The following is a 16,494-nucleotide window of genomic DNA, read 5'->3' as shown; positions in this document are numbered from 1 at the left end:
GAGCCTCTGGAATCTGCCAGCAGCGAGGCAGAGGAACAGCGGGAGCCTGTTCCCAGTGCGCACTTGCACAAAGGTGCCAGAAGGCTGGGAGGTGATTGCCCCTCCCATAAGGGATAAAAGTCAGACCTCAATGACGAAACCTTTGCAGGAAGCAAAGTAGTTCAGTTAGATTCCGAGTCCTTCTTGAAGCTCTGCGTACTCTGGTGGTTTTTTCTGGTACTCCGTTTGGTTTCTGTTATAATTAAATTGGATACCTCTGTTTTGGGCCACATTCCACAGCACTGAAAGGTGCGTGATTATCTTGGGGAACTGTTTAAGATAAGTTCTGGCTGGAAATGAAAGTAATTCCCAGCGTTGCAATAAAATAGGTTTTGCTTTTTAAACAAGTTGGTGTTTAATTACTTGTGACAAAGACCGGGTCAGAACAGCCAGCTGGATGAAAAGATGATTCCAGGATAGGGAAGATTTTGTGGCTTGGCTTTTTGCTCCAGATGAGTGTTGTGTCACTGCAGTCACAATTACACAATGGCCCCTGATGATCTGCTTTCAGAAGCCCTCAGCTTCTTAAGTATCCACCTCTCGTCCGCTAGTGGATGTTTAGGTTTGTATCTGGGATAGTTATACGCTTTTATGTTAAAAGAAGAAGGAAAACGTGGCCGGCAGTACAAATGAGTTCAGTATAAGTAAATCACAGTAGAATTTCTCTCTTCCAGTTATGCATAAATTACGCATTCTGGCGAAATTGGAAGAAAACATACCCTGCAAGAACACAGCCAATGCTTTGGTAGAAACCACTTGAAGCAGGATGAAAAGTTTATTTTTTATTTATTTATTTTATTTGGTTTGTCAATTGCTTACAAGATAACAGGTATAAGTATAAACATAGTTATGAATACATGGATATATATAAGGAAAAAATAAAAGAAACCATAGGACAGGGACGGTGGGCACGTTGGTGCGCTTATGCACGCCCCCTACAGACCTCTTAGGAAAGGGGTGAGGTCAGTAGTAGACAGTCTAAGATTTTAAAGTTTTGGGGGTTTGGGGAAGAAACCCCAGAGTCAGGTAGAGTATTCCAGACATCGACCACTCTGTGGCTGAAGGCATATATATAGTTAGCCTGAATAGTGTATGTGTCCTTTACAAATTGAGATTTAAAAAATGGAATTTCTGTGGAAGGCTCCTTAAAACGTTTCTAACGCCAGGGACTGGTTTCGTGGAGGACCCGTTTTTCTATGGACCGGGGAGGGGTGGGATGGTTTCATACATAACCTGTAGTTCCTGCACATGTGCAGACGAAGCTTCCCGTGCTCAGTTGCTTCTTGTGTGGGTTGGTTCCTAACAGACCATGGCCCGGATTGGGGACCTCTGATGTAAATGACTGTTGGGGTTCACCGGCTGAGGTCCCGGAGAGCGAGGACTCAGGTGAGGGGCCTGCGTGGGATCCGGGATGGGGCCAGGACCATCAGGGAGTGGAGTGCGGCCTTTGGAGACTGTGGGGGCTGGCAGCAGTGAGGAAGAGGACCCCGAGGAGCCTGTGCTCAGGCTGCGTGCACACAGGGCTGCTCGAAGGAAAGAGCAGCTGCAGCAGCACGGGCGACTCGGGAGTAAGGCTGCAAGGTAGTGGCCCCTCCCTTAAGAGATAAAAGCCAGCTGAGAAACCCGAGTTCTTTGCAGGAAGCAAAGACGTTTTTGCACTCAAGCCTTGTGGATGTTCGGAGTATCTTGGTTGGTATTTGGAGACGCTTTGTGTTTGAACTATTTCTTGGCCACTTTATCCAGTGTTCTTGGCAGCCTTGCACCACCTTGGCAGGGCTCCTTCTTATCAGAGACAATGAGTTGGAAACAGCCTTTGAACGGGGAAGGAACGGAATTCCTAAAGAATCATGAAAAGGTTTTGCTGTTACCTCCGTTTGGCGTTGCTCTCCTTGGAACCAGGTTTGGGTCAGAACAATGACCTGATCTTGGGGGCTCACAGGGCTTTGGAGGAGCCCCTAGCTAAAATTCTGTGCAGTTCAGAGAGACCCCCTCCCAAATCCCATGCTTGGCTGGCCTCGCCCACCCTCCCCTCCCAGGAGTCCCCAGGTGGCCCGTTTTGGATGCAGGTAAGTGCAGGCCCTGCAGGAGGCTCAGGTGAGGCCAAAACGGGCCTCCCGTAAGTTCAGAAAAGCCAGAAATGGGCCCATTTCCAGCCTCTGGAGGGCCCCCGCGTGCAGGAGGCGGACTAGGGCCACGCCCACCCAGCGCCCGGGCAGAGACCCCATGGCTAAAATGTTTGAAGCCCGCCCCTGCCTGATCTGCACCGTGGCACATGCAGTGCCCTCACTCTGGCTTCCCCTGGGCTCATGCCAACGGAGGCCGGCGTATCCTGAATTGTCTCCTGTGTCTGTTGCTTTCCTGCCCAGTTCTGGCCCCCGTGTCTTCTCCCCAAACCCCCTTGAGCCTTGTCCTTGCCCAGTTGGTCTCCTATCCCCCACTTACTTACTTCTTCCAGGACAGGGAAGGGGTGAGGGGAGGGCTGGACAGAGCGTGTCCCAGACTCCCAGGTGTAGGGGTGCCCTTGGAAACGGGTCGCCCTGCGGCTTCCTCCGAGGTGGCCAGGAATTTCTCCCTCCTCCCGCAGGGAGGTTCTCTCCCTTCCAACCCCTCCTCACCCCGGCCAGACTGGGCAGGGCTGCGTAAGGGAGACCGGGATCTCACCGCTTCTCTTCTCCTGCCCTTCCCACAGTTCCAGGAAGAGAAGCGCCGGAGAGAAATCGAGGAACGCCGGCGGTTCCCCCTCGAGCAGCGGCTCCGAGAACACATCATTGGCCAGGAGAGCGCCATCGCCACCGTCGGAGCCGGTGAGGCGGGGAATCCAATGCATTAAGCCTAAGACCGCGCATGGGCGTGTTGGGTGGGTGGATTATATAGATGGATTGGATCGGGGGTCTCCAACCTTGGCCACTTTGTGAACTTCAACTCCCAGAATTCCCTCAGCCGGCAAAGGAGGCCCCTGGATTGGGTTGGGTTGGGTTGGATTGGATTGGGTTGGATTGGATTGGGTTGGATTGGATTGGATTGGGTTGAATGGATGGTAGAGATGATACAAGAGAAAGATGGATGGATGATAGATAGGAGAGAAGGAGAGATGATAGAAAGATGGTAGCTAATTTGGATGGATGGATGGAGGGATGATTGAATGGATAGATGGATGAGAGATGGATGGATGATAGAAGATAGATGGATGGATAGATTGATGGATAGATTAGAACAAGGGTCTTCAAACTTGACAGCTTTAAGACTTCAATTCCCAACATTCCTCCTCCATGTTAGCTGAGGAATCCTGGGAGTTGAAGTCCACAAGTCTTAAAGCTGCCAAGTTTGAAGATCCTTGGATTAGACAGACAAATAGATGATGAGAAGACAGAGAGGTGGCTGGATGATAGGTGAGAGAGGAGGAGAGAAGATAGGAAGAGATCATAGGGATAGGTGATCGATAGGGATGGATGGATAGATGGATGAGGGATGATAGGTGATAGAAGAGAAATGGATAGATAGATGATGATGGATGGATTAGACAAACAGAAAGATGGGTGGAGGATAGATAAGAGAGAAGGAGAAAAGAGATCATGGAGATATAGATAGATGATAGATGGATGATGGATGAGATAGATGATAGAAGAGAAATAGATAGATAGATAGATAGATAGATAGATAGATAGATAGATAGATAGATAGATAGATAGATAGATAGATAGATAGACAGACAGACAGATAGGCTGGGATAGACATATAGATAGATGATAGATAGATAGATTATAGATAGATAGATAGATAGATAGATAGATAGATAGATAGATAGATAGATAGATAGATAGATAGATAGATAGATAGATAGATAGATAGATAGATGATAGATAGATAGGTAGGCAGGCAGGCAGGCAGGCAGACAGACAGACAGACAGACAGACGGAAAATGTGGGAAAGACGTGGGAAAATACCCGAACAAAGCTGAATGCCATACATGTAAGTACCCGTGAAAACTTAAGAAAAGATAGATAGATAGATAGATAGATAGATAGATAGATAGATAGATAGATGGATGGATGGATGGATGGATGGATGGATGGATGGATGGATGGATGGATGGATGGATGGATGGATGGATGATGGACAGATTAGACAGACCAATAGAAAGATGGATGGAGGATAGATAAAGAGAGAAGGAGGGAAGATCGTAGAGATATAGATAGATGGCAGGTAGGGATGGGTGGATCCAAAGACGAAAGAGCCGGACAAGAAGCAACAGGTGGAAACGAATCAAGGGGAGAAACCACCCAGGAGGAATTTCCTGACAGGGAGAACGAATAATCGGTGGAACAGGAGTCGCCTCCAAGGAGTTCTTGGGGCTCCAACTCCGGAGGTCTCTAAGGAAGAAGAAATGGGCAGCCCTTTGTCCATGGTGGCATGACAGGGTCTCCTGCCTGAGCCGAGAGTTGAAGTAGAACAGCGTTCCCCAGCCCTTTTCAGCTCAGCGGCCTGGCGCAGGGGGCGGGCGTGTGAGTGGCGGGCCTTTGTGCTCACGTGCGTGCGAGGCTCCGTTCACACCGACGGGACTTCGCACCCTCCTCCGTTCGCGCAAGTGGGACTTCGCGTGTGCCTGTCTGCCCATTTCTCCCACGGCCCGGTTTTGAACAGGCCGTGCCCCCGGTATCAGGGTTAGGGACTAGAGGACCTCCGAGGTCCCTTCCAGCCAGGGTGGGATTCTACAGGTTCTCCGGCTGTTAACTTTCTAAGCAGTTTGGAGAACCTTGGAAGAAATCTCCTTTGGGTTTGTTTTTTTTTCCACCCTTCTTGCATTCTTGGCAGACTGCCCAGACTTTCTGTCTCCAAAGGAGAGTTTTTGGGTTTTTCTTTGCTGGCGCTTTCTTAAAGGGGAAGGGTTGTTTTAAGCTTTTTACACTGCTGTTGGGAGGAAAGGCATCCCCGTTGGAGTTAGCGCTTTGAAGAAATATAATTGAATAACGAAGCAGAGCTGCCTTTAGGAAGGAGCTTTGAATGACAAGGACCCAAGATGAGGGACGTTCAGCAAGGCTTCTTGGCTAGCTAGAAAGATTGACATTCAAACGTGAGTTTGCGTAACCTTTTTTTTTTTCTTTAAGCAAATTTTATTAAGTTTACAAAACAATATACAAACAAGCAAAACATAAAATATGATGACGTAAGAAATCTTTTTCTAAAAAAAACCCAATACAACATCTTATTTAAAGACAGAATTACTCCAAGTTATCACATTTCCATACAAACACAGTTCGGTATATATATTTACCTTATCCGTTCATCTTCATATCTTATCCTGAACTTCTCTTTATTACTCCCTTTCCTTCTATTTATTCATAACCTTTCTGAGTTTCGGCCTAAAACGGGCGACCGTTGAAAAAAGGGACTTACGACCAATTTTTGCACACTTACAAACGTCGCAGCGTCCCCACGGTCATGAAAGGCCAGGCGAGGAGAAGCGCCCCTTGATGTGAGTGGCGTCGAGTTGGCCGCGCCCACCCCGTCACCTGACCACCAAGCCACGCCCACCAACTAAGCCACACCCACAGAACCCGCTGTTAAAACCATGGCATCCCACCTCTGCTTCCGGCCCTGTTACTCTGTCTTTTGTGAATGCCGGCTTGTCTCTGGTCCCGGGGCACAAATCCTGGTTCCCCTTTGGCTGGACTCCCAGCACAGAAGGATTCCAGCTTCCGGCTCTTTCTCTGGGAGCGTAGTAAATAAAGAATATAAAAAAAAAACCTTCGTCAGCCCCCTGCCCCAAAACTGCCCCAGGGGACGACTCCAAGCCAGCAATGAATGGCTGCCGGGGTTGGGGGTCTGCCTTGCTTTCTTCTCCGGGCCCAAGGGCACCTTGGGTCTCCGGACCAGTTTACCCACCGCCTGGGCCTGCTCCCTGGCCCTTACAAGGTCCATGCAGGCCTCTTAACTTTTGGGGTGGGGGGGAAGGAAGGAGGGGGTCCTTGTTGGCTTGGGTGGAGAATGGCTGCAAAAGGGCCCCCTTGCCCGGCCTCTTCGGGGCAAGGCTTGCTAGTTTGCTTATATGCCGCCGATGCCACTTGGATTCCAGCAGATTGCAAGAGCGCATGGCGAAATCTGCCGCCGCTCAAAAGCAGAGCTCAGCGTGTGCCTTTGGCATGTGCAGCGGTAACACGCCACCTGCCTGTTTTTCGGCTGCAGAGAGCGAGGAGAAAGATAGAAGTTGGGCAGAGAGATTAACAGCTATTTGATCTTCCATTTAGCCGTTAAAGTGGGGGGGAAAATGGTTTTGATCCACTCCAAAATAACCTTGAAAACCAGTAGGGACTGTGCTAGCCCCTTCCTTCCTTCCTTCCTTCCTTCCTTCCTTCCTTCCTTCCTTCCTTCCTTCCTTCCTTCCTTCCTTCCTTCTTCCTTCCTTCCTTCCCCTTCTTTCTCCCTCTTCCTGTTCCTCTTTGCTCTCCCTCTTTCTTTCTGTCTCACACTTTTCTCCTTCCTTCCTTCCTTCCTTCCTTCCTTCCCCCTTCTCTTTCTCCCTCTTCCTGTTCCTCTTTGCCTCTCCCTCTTTCTTTCTGTCTCACACTTTTCTCCTTCCTTCCTTCCTTCCTTCCTTCCTTCCTTCCTTCCTTCCTTCCTTCCTTCCTTCCTCTTCCTCTTTGCCTCTCCCTCGTTCTCTCTGTCACTCTCTTACACTTTCCTTTCTTCTTCCCCTTCTTTCTCCCTCTTCCTGTTCCTCTTTGCCTCTCCTTCTTTATTTCTGTCTCTCACACTTTTCTCCTTCCTTCCTTCCTTCCTTCCTTCCTTCCTTCCTTCCTTCCTTCCCCTTCTCTTTCTCCCTCTTCCTGTTCTTCTTTGCCTCTCCCTGTTTCTTTCTGTTTCACACTTTTCTCCTTCCTTCCTTCCTTCCCTCCTTCCTTCCTTCCTTCCCCCTTCTCTTTCTCCCTCTTCCTGTTCCTCTTTGCTTCTCCCTCGTTCTCTCTGTCACTCTCTTACACTTTCCTTTCTTCTTCCCCTTCTTTCTCCCTCTTCCTGTTCCTCTTTGCCTCTCCTTCTTTATTTCTGTCTCTCACACTTTTCTCCTTCCTTCCTTCCTTCCTTCCTTCCTTCCTTCCTTCCTTCCTTCCTTCCTTCCTTCCTTCCTTCCTTCCTTCCTTCCCCCCTTCTCTTTCTCCCTCTTCCTGTTCTTCTTTGCCTCTCCCCTGTTTCTTTCTGTTTCACACTTTTCTCCTTCCTTCCTTCCTTCCCTCCTTCCTTCCTTCCTTCCCCCTTCTCTTTCTCCCTCTTCCTGTTCCTCTTTGCTTCTCCTCGTTCTCTCTGTCACTCTCTTACACTTTCCTTTCTTCTTCCCCTTCTTTCTCCCTCTTCCTGTTCCTCTTTGCCTCTCCTTCTTTATTTCTGTCTCTCACACTTTTCTCCTTCCTTCCTTCCTTCCTTCCTTCCTTCCTTCCTTCCTTCCTTCCTTCCTTCCTTCCTTTTGTCTTTCTTCTCTTTGCCTGCCCCTCTTTCTCTCTATCTCTTTGTCTCTTTCTTGCACTTCCTTCCTTCCTTCCTTCCATCTTCCCCCCACTCTCCCTGCCATCCATCCACCCATCGCCCAAATAGCCATTGAAAGTGACGTTAGCCCTTTGGCACTCACGGCAGCTCCCAGGAGAAAGACTTAATCACACCGTCCAGTGAGGCATCTTTCCCGGGTTGAGTGCCTGGGCCACCCTAAATCCAGGTCAGGGAGCCCTTGGAGGGATTTTCACCTGCAGGCAGGAGCCCGTATTAGATTGCAGGTGGAAGAGGGTGTTCGTAGCTCCTGGGCTCTCTGAGCTGGGTGCTTCCCTGGCAGACTTTGCAGGACCCAAGTAGGGAACATCCTCAATGCTAGAAGGGAGGGAGGGAGGTTTGCAAGCGGGGAGCAGGGGGAGGACTGTCCTTGAAGGGAGTGGGGTTTTCACTCTTGGAACTGACAGCGTTCCCTAGACGGGTCCTGAAACGTCTGCAAGGAAAACGCCAGCTGAGAGAGCCCCAGGGGCCAAGGGCCGAGTTAGGCCTGTTGGCGCAGCGCCCGGCCTGCAGGGTTGGAGAAGGCGAGGGGTTAGGGATCCGGGGGGGGCAGCTGGCAGGAAGAGGCATCGCCCGCCTGCGGGGTTCACGGGCCGCCAGCCTGGTGCCTCAAGACTCAGCGCCCTGCCTGGGCCAAAGGGAGCATCCCTCCCGAATCGGCTGCGGGAAAGCAGGAGGCCAGATCTCCCTGGCTGGGAGCCGCATCTTCTGGGCCACCGTGGGAAGCAGAGCAGTGGATGACGGCGGGGCCTGGCTCGGGTGCAGCCGGCCTCTGTTTTGGCTCCCGAGACCTGGAGAACACAGGTAGTCCCCGGCTTACGACCGCAGTGGAGCCCAGAAACGGACGTTGCTGAGCGAAACGTTTTGTTTTGCCCCCTTCGGCGTTTCTGGCCACAGTTGTTGCGTGGATCAACGGCCGTTAAGTTAGTGGCATGGTTGTTAAGTGAACCTGGCCTCCCCATTCGACCCTGCTTGCCCGAAGGTCACCCAAGGGGACCCTGTGACCTCAGGACACAGCAGTACGTATGAACCCAGCTGCTAAAAGTGCTGCACAGTGTGAAAAACAGCCCTCGGTCCCTTTTTCAGCGCCGTTGCAACTTTGTGCGGTCACTAAGTGAAGCGTTGTAAGTCGAGGACCGCCAGTCCAACCCGAGAGGCCCAGGGCCCACCCAAGTGCCTCCGAGGCTCAGCCCGTCCTCTCCTCCTTAACCCAGAGGCAGAAAACACCAGGAGGCTCAGCTGGAGTGGGGGGGCTGCGTCCCCGAAAAGGACTCCCCCAAGTTCTCATTGGAGACGGGGCTGTGGGGGGGTGAGAGGAGGTGGGTGCCCCTGCACGCCCACAGCCTGGCACCCTGGTAGGACTGAGGCCGTGCCAGCCAGCAGCTGGGGACGCGCTAATTCAGAGGCCGTGATGAATGGAGAGGGGGTCCTCTGATGGGGTGGGTGGGGGGCTGCCTCGGGCACAGGAGAGAGCAGCTGCCTCCCTTCGGGAAAAGGTCTCCTGATTGAATTACCGGGGAGCAGGCGCCCGGCTGCCTTCGCTCTCGGGCAGGGACCAGCTGCCCTCGGCCACCCGCTTGTCCAGAGCTGGTGGGGTTCCCCCTCTGGGGCTGGCAGGCCTGTGGACTTGGGGGAACAGCGGCAGGCTGGGGTTCCTGGCAGCCAGTCGGCCTCTGGGCACCCAGAGCCCATCCCTTCCTTCCTTCCTTCCTTCCTTCCTTCCTTCCTTCCTTCCTTCCTTCCTTCCTTCCTTCCTTCCTTCCTTCCTTCCTTTTCTATTCTATTCTATTCTTTCTGCACCCTGAACCCTTTCTTTCTTTTTCTTTCTCTCTCTCTCTCTCTCTCTCCCTTCCTTCTCCCTCTTGCTTCCTTCCTTCCTTTCTCTTCCTTTTTCTTCCTTCCTTTTCTATTCTGTTCTTTCTTTCTGCACCCTGAGCCCTTTCTTTCTTTCTCTCTCTCCCTTGCTTCCTTTCTTTCCTCCCTTCCTCCCTCTTTCTTCCTTCCTTCCCTCCCTCTTACTTTTTTTCTTTCTTCCTCTTTCTTTCTCTTCCTTCCTTCCTTTTCTATTCTTTCTTTCTGCACCTGAACCCTTTCTCTCTTTCTCCCTCCCTTCTCCCTCTTGCTTGCTTGCTTGCTTCCTTTCTCTTCCTTTTTCTTCCTTCCTTTTCTATTCTCTTCTTTCTTTCTGCACCCTGAGCCCTTTCTTTCTCTCTCTCTCTTCCTTCCTTTCTTTCCTCCCTCCCTCCTCCTTTCTTTCTTTCTTTCTTTCTTTCTTTCTTTCTTTCTTTCTTTCTTTCTTTCTTTCTTTCTTTCTTTCCCCCTTCCTTCCCCCTTTTCCTTATTCTGTTTGGTTTTTTTCCTCTATCTCTCTCCCATTTCCTTCCTTTTCTCCTCTTTCTTTCTTTCTTTCTTTCTTTCTTTCTTTCTTTCTTTCTTTCTTTCTTTCTTTCTTTCTTTCTTTCTTTCTTTCTCTCACTCTCTGCTTAATTAACAACTCTTATAATTCCAGTAGTATAAAAACAAGGAAAACAATAAAAAACATTTAAACAAAAACACGCAAAACAAACATACCCAACAGCTGAGATACTTAGCCAATTAACAGCACATTCAGCACATTCAGTGCGGAACAGGACAACTCACTGCAGGACAATTCAACCATTCCATTTTTATTTTTTTTTACATAAAACATCGTCCGATGTTCACGTTTCGTTTTGTCCCTCTGGCATCCTTGCTTGACTGATTCTGTCTCCCTCCTTCCGCCCCTATTCGTGTAACGCTTCTCCCGTGGCAGCTTGTCCCACAGTCATAGGCTTCGTTCAACACCCCATGCTCAGGAGCCCCCCGGCTGGTTCTTAAGGCCTTGGGAAAGGCCAGCAAGGGTGGGGGGGCGGGGGGGGTGGAGCTCTCTAATCTTCGTGTCAGGATTCCAGCCATCGCCCTCATTCAGTCGTGATTCTCGAGCCAAACTTCAAAAAACTTCCAAGGATTCATGAGAGGCGACATCCTGGCCCTGCCCTGTATGAAGCCCACTCTGGGATATGTCATTTACAGTCCCCTGAGACCCTGTTTCCCCCCCTCCCACCTGGGTGTGTCATAAATCAGGTTCTCCAGTTGAGCCCCTTCACGGGCTGCGTGTCATCAAGCACCTTCTCCAATTGAATATATTCACAGGCAAAAACTCTGGTAGTTTAGTTACAATCTTTTAAAGAGAAGAGTTGGAATGTACTTTGGCTTTGCTGCACTGGTCTTCCAGATTTCCTTCCTCCCCCCCACCCCTTTTTTTTTTTTTTATTGTTGGAGACCCCTGGACTGGCCAACCATTTGACTGGAGTGGAATGCGGTCTTCTGACTTGAGCAGGGGGTTGGACTAGAAGACCTCTGGGGCCCCTTCCTTTAGGCCTTTAGGATTCTACGTTCCTCGGGTCTCGGCGACCCAACTGGTATCCCATCCAGCCCCACAGAATGAATTGATTTGATGAATGGACATTTATTACGCTCACAAATTGGCTGAAACCAATTTTGCTCACGTCGACCCCTGATAACTGCTGGGGTATTGATTTGTGTAAAGTAATACAGTGAATTTATCAGTTCAATCACCCGGCTGAAGGGCCTCCCAGAGACCCGGCCCTGGCGTAGTTGCAGACGGGCAAAATAAAAGAGAGAGGGAGAGAGAGAGAGGAAGGAAAGATAGGAAGGAAGGAAGGAAGGAAGGAAGGAAGGAAGGAAGGAAGGAAGGAAGGAAGGAAGGAAGGAAGGAAAAGATAGGAAAGAAGGAAGGAAGGAAAGAAAGATAGGAAGGAAATATAGGAAGGAAGGAAAGAAGGAAAGATAGGAAAGAAGGAAAGAAGGATAGGAAGGAAGGAAGGAAGGAAAGATAGGAAGGAAAGAAAGATAGGAAGGAAGGAAGGAAGGAAGGAAGGAAGGAAGGAAAGATAGGAAGGAAGGAAGGAAGGAAAGAAGAAAGATAGGAAGGAAGGAAGGAAGGAAAGATAGGAAAGAAGGAAGGAAGGAAAGAAAGAAAGATAGGAAGGAAAGAAAGATAGGAAGGAAGGAAGGAAGGAAAGAAAGATAGGAAGGAAAGATAGGAAGGAAGGAAGGAAGGAAGGAAAGATAGGTAAGGAAGGAAGGAAAGAAAGAAAGTTAGGAAGGAAGGAAGGAAAGAAAGATAGGAAGGAAGGAAGGAAAGAAAGATAGGAAGGAAGGAAAGAAAGATAGGAAGGAAGGAAGGAAAGAAGGAAAGATAGGAAGGAAGGAAAGAAAAAGTTAGGAAGGAAGGAAGGAAAGAAGGAAAGATAGGAAGGAAGGAAGGAAAGAAAAAGTTAGGAAGGAAGGAAGGAAAGAAAGATAGGAAGGAAGGAAGGAAGGAAAAAAGAAAAGAAAAAGGCTTTCGACCTAGGGGCCAGCCTGACCCCCCACCCCACCCCTCTTCCTCCCCTCCTGCCCTTCCAGAGCCCCCTGCAGCTGTTGAGCTGGGGAGGGGGTCCCAGCTTGTGTCGGAGCTGGCAGGGTTTTTACATTGTCCGTCTGAAGGCTGACTTGGAGTCCCTGAATATCCGGGGATGAAAAATTAATGAAGTGGCAACACAAATAGGAAGTTAAACTTCCGATATTTTTAATGCCTCGTCAGGCGGGGTTTGCTGAGCTGCTAAGTGACTCCTTTCACCTCCCGAGCCTCGGAAGCCCGAACATGTGGGCGTTTCTGCTTTCTTTGACCCTCCAAGGAGCTAGTCCTCATTGAAGAGGACAATGGTTTCAAGGGGGGAGCACCTCAAGCCTAGTGATCTTCTGCATTTTTGTTCCTTTTGGGGGGTTACTTTCTAGCCCTGATGATGTTATCTAATTGGGTAATGAAATGTCTGCGAGAAAACAGCCCAGTTCAAAGAGAGGGCCAAGAACCCCACAGTCCTTCTCCTCCTCCTCTTTCTCCTCCTCCTCTTTCTTCTCCTCCTCTTTCTTCTCCTCCTCTTTCTTCTCCTCCTCTTTCTTCTCCTCGTCCTCCTTCTTCTCTCCCTCTTTCTTCTCCTCCTTCTCCTTCTTCTCTCCCTCTTTCTTCTCCTCCTCTTTCTTCTCCTCTTCCTCCTTCTCCTCCTCTTCTCTTCTTCTCCTCTTTTTCCTCCTCCTCTTTCTTCTCCTCCTTCTCCTCCTCCTTCTTCTCTTCCTCTTTCTTCTCCTCTTCTTTCTTCTCCTCTTTCTTCTCCTTCTCCTTCTTCTCTCCCTCTTTCTTCTCCTCCTCTCCTCCTCCTCTTCCTCCTTCTCCTCCTCTTCTTTCTTCTCCTCTTTTTCCTCCTCCTCTTTCTTCTCCTCCTTCTCCTCCTCCTTCTTCTCTTCCTCTTTCTTCTCCTCTTCTTTCTTCTCCTCTTTCTTCTCCTCCTCTTTCTTCTCCCTCCTCCTCCTCCTCCTCCTTCTTCTCTTCCTCCTCCTCCTCCTCTTCTTTCTTCTCTTTCTTCTCCTCCTCTTTCTTCTCCTCCTCCCTCCTCCTCCTTCTTCTCTTCCTCTTTCTTCTCCTCCTCTTTCTTCTCCTCCTTCTCCTCCTCCTCCTTCTTCTCTCCCTCTTTCTTCTCCTCCTCTTTCTTCTCCTCCTCTTTCTTCTCCTCCTTCTTCTCTCCCTCTTTCTTCTCCTCCTCCTTTCTTCTCCTCCTCTTTCTTCTCCTCCTCTTTCTTCTCCTCCTCCTCCTTCTTCTCTCCCTCTTTCTTCTCCTCCTCTTTCTTCTCCTCCTTCTCCTCCTCCTCCTTCTTCTCTCCCTCTTTCTTCTCCTCCTCCTTCTTCTCCTCCTCTTTCTTCTCCTCCTCTTTCTTCTCCTCCTCCTCCTTCTTCTCTCCCTCTTTCTTCTCCTCCTCTTTCTTCTCCTCCTCCTCCTCTTCCTCCTTCTCCTCCTCTTCTTTCTTCTCCTCCTTCTCCCTCCTCCTTCTTCTCTTCCTCTTTCTTCTCCTCTTCTTTCTTCTCCTCTTTCTTCTCCTCCTCTTTCTTCTCCTCCTCCTCCTCCTCCTCCTCCTCCTCCTCCTCCTCCTTCTTCTCTTCCTCCTCCTCCTCCTCTCTCTTTCTTCTCTTTTCTTCTCCTCTTTCTTCTCCTCCTCCTCCTCCTCCTTCTTCTCTTCCTCTTTCTTCTCCCTCCTCTTTCTTCTCCTCCTTCTCCTCCTCCTTCTTCTCTTCCTCTTTCTTCTCCTCTTCTTTCTTCTCCTCTTTCTTCTCCTCCTCTTTCTTCTCCTCCTCCTCCTCCTCCTTCTTCTCTTCCTCCCTCCTCCTCCCTCTTCTTTCTTCTCTTTCTTCTCCTCCTCTTTCTTCTCCTCCTCCTCCTCCTCCTTCTTCTCTTCCTCTTTCTTCTCCTCTTCTTTCTTCTCCTCTTTCTTCTCCTCCTCTTTCTTCTCCTCCTCCTCCTCCTCCTTCTTCTCTTCCTCCTCTCCTCCCTCCTCTTCTTTCTTCTCTTTCTTCTCCTCCTCTTTCTTCTCCTCCTCCTCCTCCTCCTTCTTCTCTTCCTCTTTCTTCTCCTCTTCTTTCTTCTCCTCTTTCTTCTCCTCCTCTTTCTTCTCCTCCTCCTCCTCCTCCCTTCTTCTCTTCCTCCTCCTCCTCCTCTTCTTTCTTCTCTTTCTTCTCCTCCTCTTTCTTCTCCTCCTCCTCCTCCTCCTTCTTCTCTTCCTCTTTCTTCTCCTCCTCTTTCTTCTCCTCCTCCTCCTCCTCCTTCTTCTCTTCCTCCTCCTCCTCCTTCTTCTCTTCCTCCTCCTCCTCCTCTTCTTTCTTCTCTTTCTTCTCCTCCTCTTTCTTCTCCTCCTCCTCCTCCTCCTTCTTCTCTTCCTCTTTCTTCTCCTCCCCTTTCTTCTCCTCCTCCTCCTCCTCCTTCTTCTCTTCCTCTTTCTTCTCCTCCCTCTTTCTTCTCCTCCTTCTCCTCCTCCTCCTTCTTCTCTCCCTCTTTCTTCTCCTCCTCTTTCTTCTCCTCCTCTTTCTCCTCCTCCTTCTTCTCTCCCTCTTTCTTCTCCTCCTCCTTCTTCTCCTCCTCTTTCTTCTCCTCTTTCTTCTCCTCCTCCTCCTTCTTCTCTCCCTCTTTCTTCTCCTCCTCTTTCTTCTCCTCCTTCTCCTCCTCCTCCTTCTTCTCCCTCTTTCTTCTCCTCCTCTTTCTTCTCCTCCTCTTTCTCCTCCTCCTCTTTCTTCTCCTCCTTCTCCTCCTCCTTCTTCTCTTCCTCTTTCTTCTCTCTTCTTTCTTCTCCTCTTTCTTCTCCTCCTCTTTCTTCTCCTCCTCCTCCTCCTTCTTCTCTTTCTCCTCCTCCTCCTCCTCTTTCTTCTCCTCCTTCTCCTCCTCCTCCTTCTTCTCTCCCTCTTTCTTCTCCTCCTCTTTCTTCTCCTCCTCCTCCTCCTCCTCTTTCTTCTCCTCCTCTCTTTCTTTTCCTCCTCTTTCTTCTCCTCATCCTCCTCCTTCTCTTCCTCCTTTCTTCTCCTCCTCCTCCTCCTCTTGGACCAGAGGCCCTCCAAGGTCCATCCCAGTCTTCTAGCATTCTAGGATTTTTTGTGGCTTCCTCCTACACAGACTAAATGAGCAAAAACACAATTTTCAAGTGGTGGATGAGACTGATCTGTTCTCCCTCAATGAGACACACACACACACACCCTTGAATATTTTCTCCCATTCTGGGCACCACATTTAAAGAAAAGTTCAGATGAGTCTCGAGAAGGACAATTTCCTAGTTACCTGAAGGAACAAAAGCAATGAATCACCACCAGATCCTGCAGCAAAATGACTCACACCGAAATAGGAAAGCGTGTGCGTTGCCTTGTTGTTACCTGTCCACTCTTGCAAACCAAGCTAAAGAGCCAGAGATCTCTTGGCTGCTGAAAGTCCAGGTCAGCTGCTTTGACCAGCTGAGATTTTGCCACATTCTCTAAATATCTGTGGGTCTTGTTATTAGAAGACAAGCTAGAATATGTCCATGCTAAGTCCGTGGGGAGGGAGGGAAGGAAGGGAAGGAAGGAAGGAAGGAAGGAAGGGAAGGAAGGAAGGAAGGAAGGAAGGGAAGGAAGGAAGGAAGGAAGGAAGGAAGGAAGGAAGGAGGAGAAAAGTGAGAGAGACAGAAAGAAAGAAAGGAGAGGCAAAGAGGAACAGGAAGAGGGAGAAGAGAAGGAAAGGAAGGAAGGAAGGAAGGAAGGAGAAAAGTGTGAGAGAGACAGAAAGAAAGAAGGAGAGGCAAAGAGGAACAGGAAGAGGGAGAAGGAAGGAAGGAGAAAAGTGAGAAAGACAGAAGGAAAGAAGGAGAGGCAAAGAGGAACAGGAAGAGGGAGAAAGAGAAGGGGAGAAGGAAGGAAAGAAGGAAGGAAGGAGAAAAGTGTGAGAGAGACAGAAAGAAAGAAGGAGAGGCAAAGAGGAACAGGAAGAGGGAGAAAGAGAAGGGGAGAAGGAAGGAAGGAAGGAAGGAAAGGAAGGGTGGGTTCCAGTACTCCTGACTGGCTTCTCCTTTCAAGGAAAGTCACTGGGGAAGCCAGCAGGACATCGGAAGCCGCTGCTCCCGTTAATTTTTCCCCACTTTTAGTCATTCTGTTTCTCTGTTTAGATAAGAAAATTCGCTGAGATGATGACCCAACAGGACAGGGGTTATCGGTCAATATTTTTTAGCAATTAGGTCTTTACGTTTTGTTATGCTGATACTCTACATCCAGAAGTCGCTGTCCTGCCATGTTACCTCTGTGGCAGCTATTTTCCCAGACTCTGGATTACATCAGATGTTGGGCCATTTTTGAAGAAAAAAACCAGAATGAAATAAGGGCAGGACAGACAAGGTTCTGAGCTCCCAAGATAGCCTGGAGACAAAGCTCAGAGATTGAAAAGGTCACTTTCCGAGGTATCGATTAGATGAACATCGCATCTTTCTCCAGACGTGCGAAAGGCTAAAAGTATTGCAGGCGGGGGTCTCTTTGGTGCCCTCTGAGCGGACGTTTCA

At 49.5% G+C, this 16,494-nt stretch overlaps 2 protein-coding genes across 6 annotated transcripts in view; both read left to right on the top strand.

The window, feature by feature from the left end:
* The window catches only part of ANAPC15 (anaphase promoting complex subunit 15), a 416,731-nt gene that overhangs the window by 245,553 nt on the left and 154,684 nt on the right, over positions 1-16,494 (top strand). The gene's annotated exons all lie outside the window — the stretch shown is intronic.
* CLPB (ClpB family mitochondrial disaggregase) overlaps positions 1-16,494 on the top strand; it is an 83,672-nt gene that overhangs the window by 46,086 nt on the left and 21,092 nt on the right. For all 5 annotated transcript variants that reach the window (XM_026722485.2, XM_087936884.1, XM_087936883.1 and 2 more), the window contains one exon: positions 2,729-2,843. In XM_026722485.2, the coding sequence (XP_026578270.2) occupies positions 2,729-2,843 (115 nt within the window). The remainder of the gene's footprint in view (positions 1-2,728; positions 2,844-16,494) is intronic.

Source organism: Pseudonaja textilis, chromosome 7, assembly GCF_049901715.1.
Source record: "Pseudonaja textilis isolate UNSWEBS1 chromosome 7, rPseTex1.2, whole genome shotgun sequence".
NCBI classification, from domain to species: Eukaryota; Metazoa; Chordata; class Lepidosauria; order Squamata; family Elapidae; genus Pseudonaja; species Pseudonaja textilis.
Note: the sequence above shows the minus strand (reverse complement) of the source record. Positions and strands in the feature narration are given on the sequence as shown.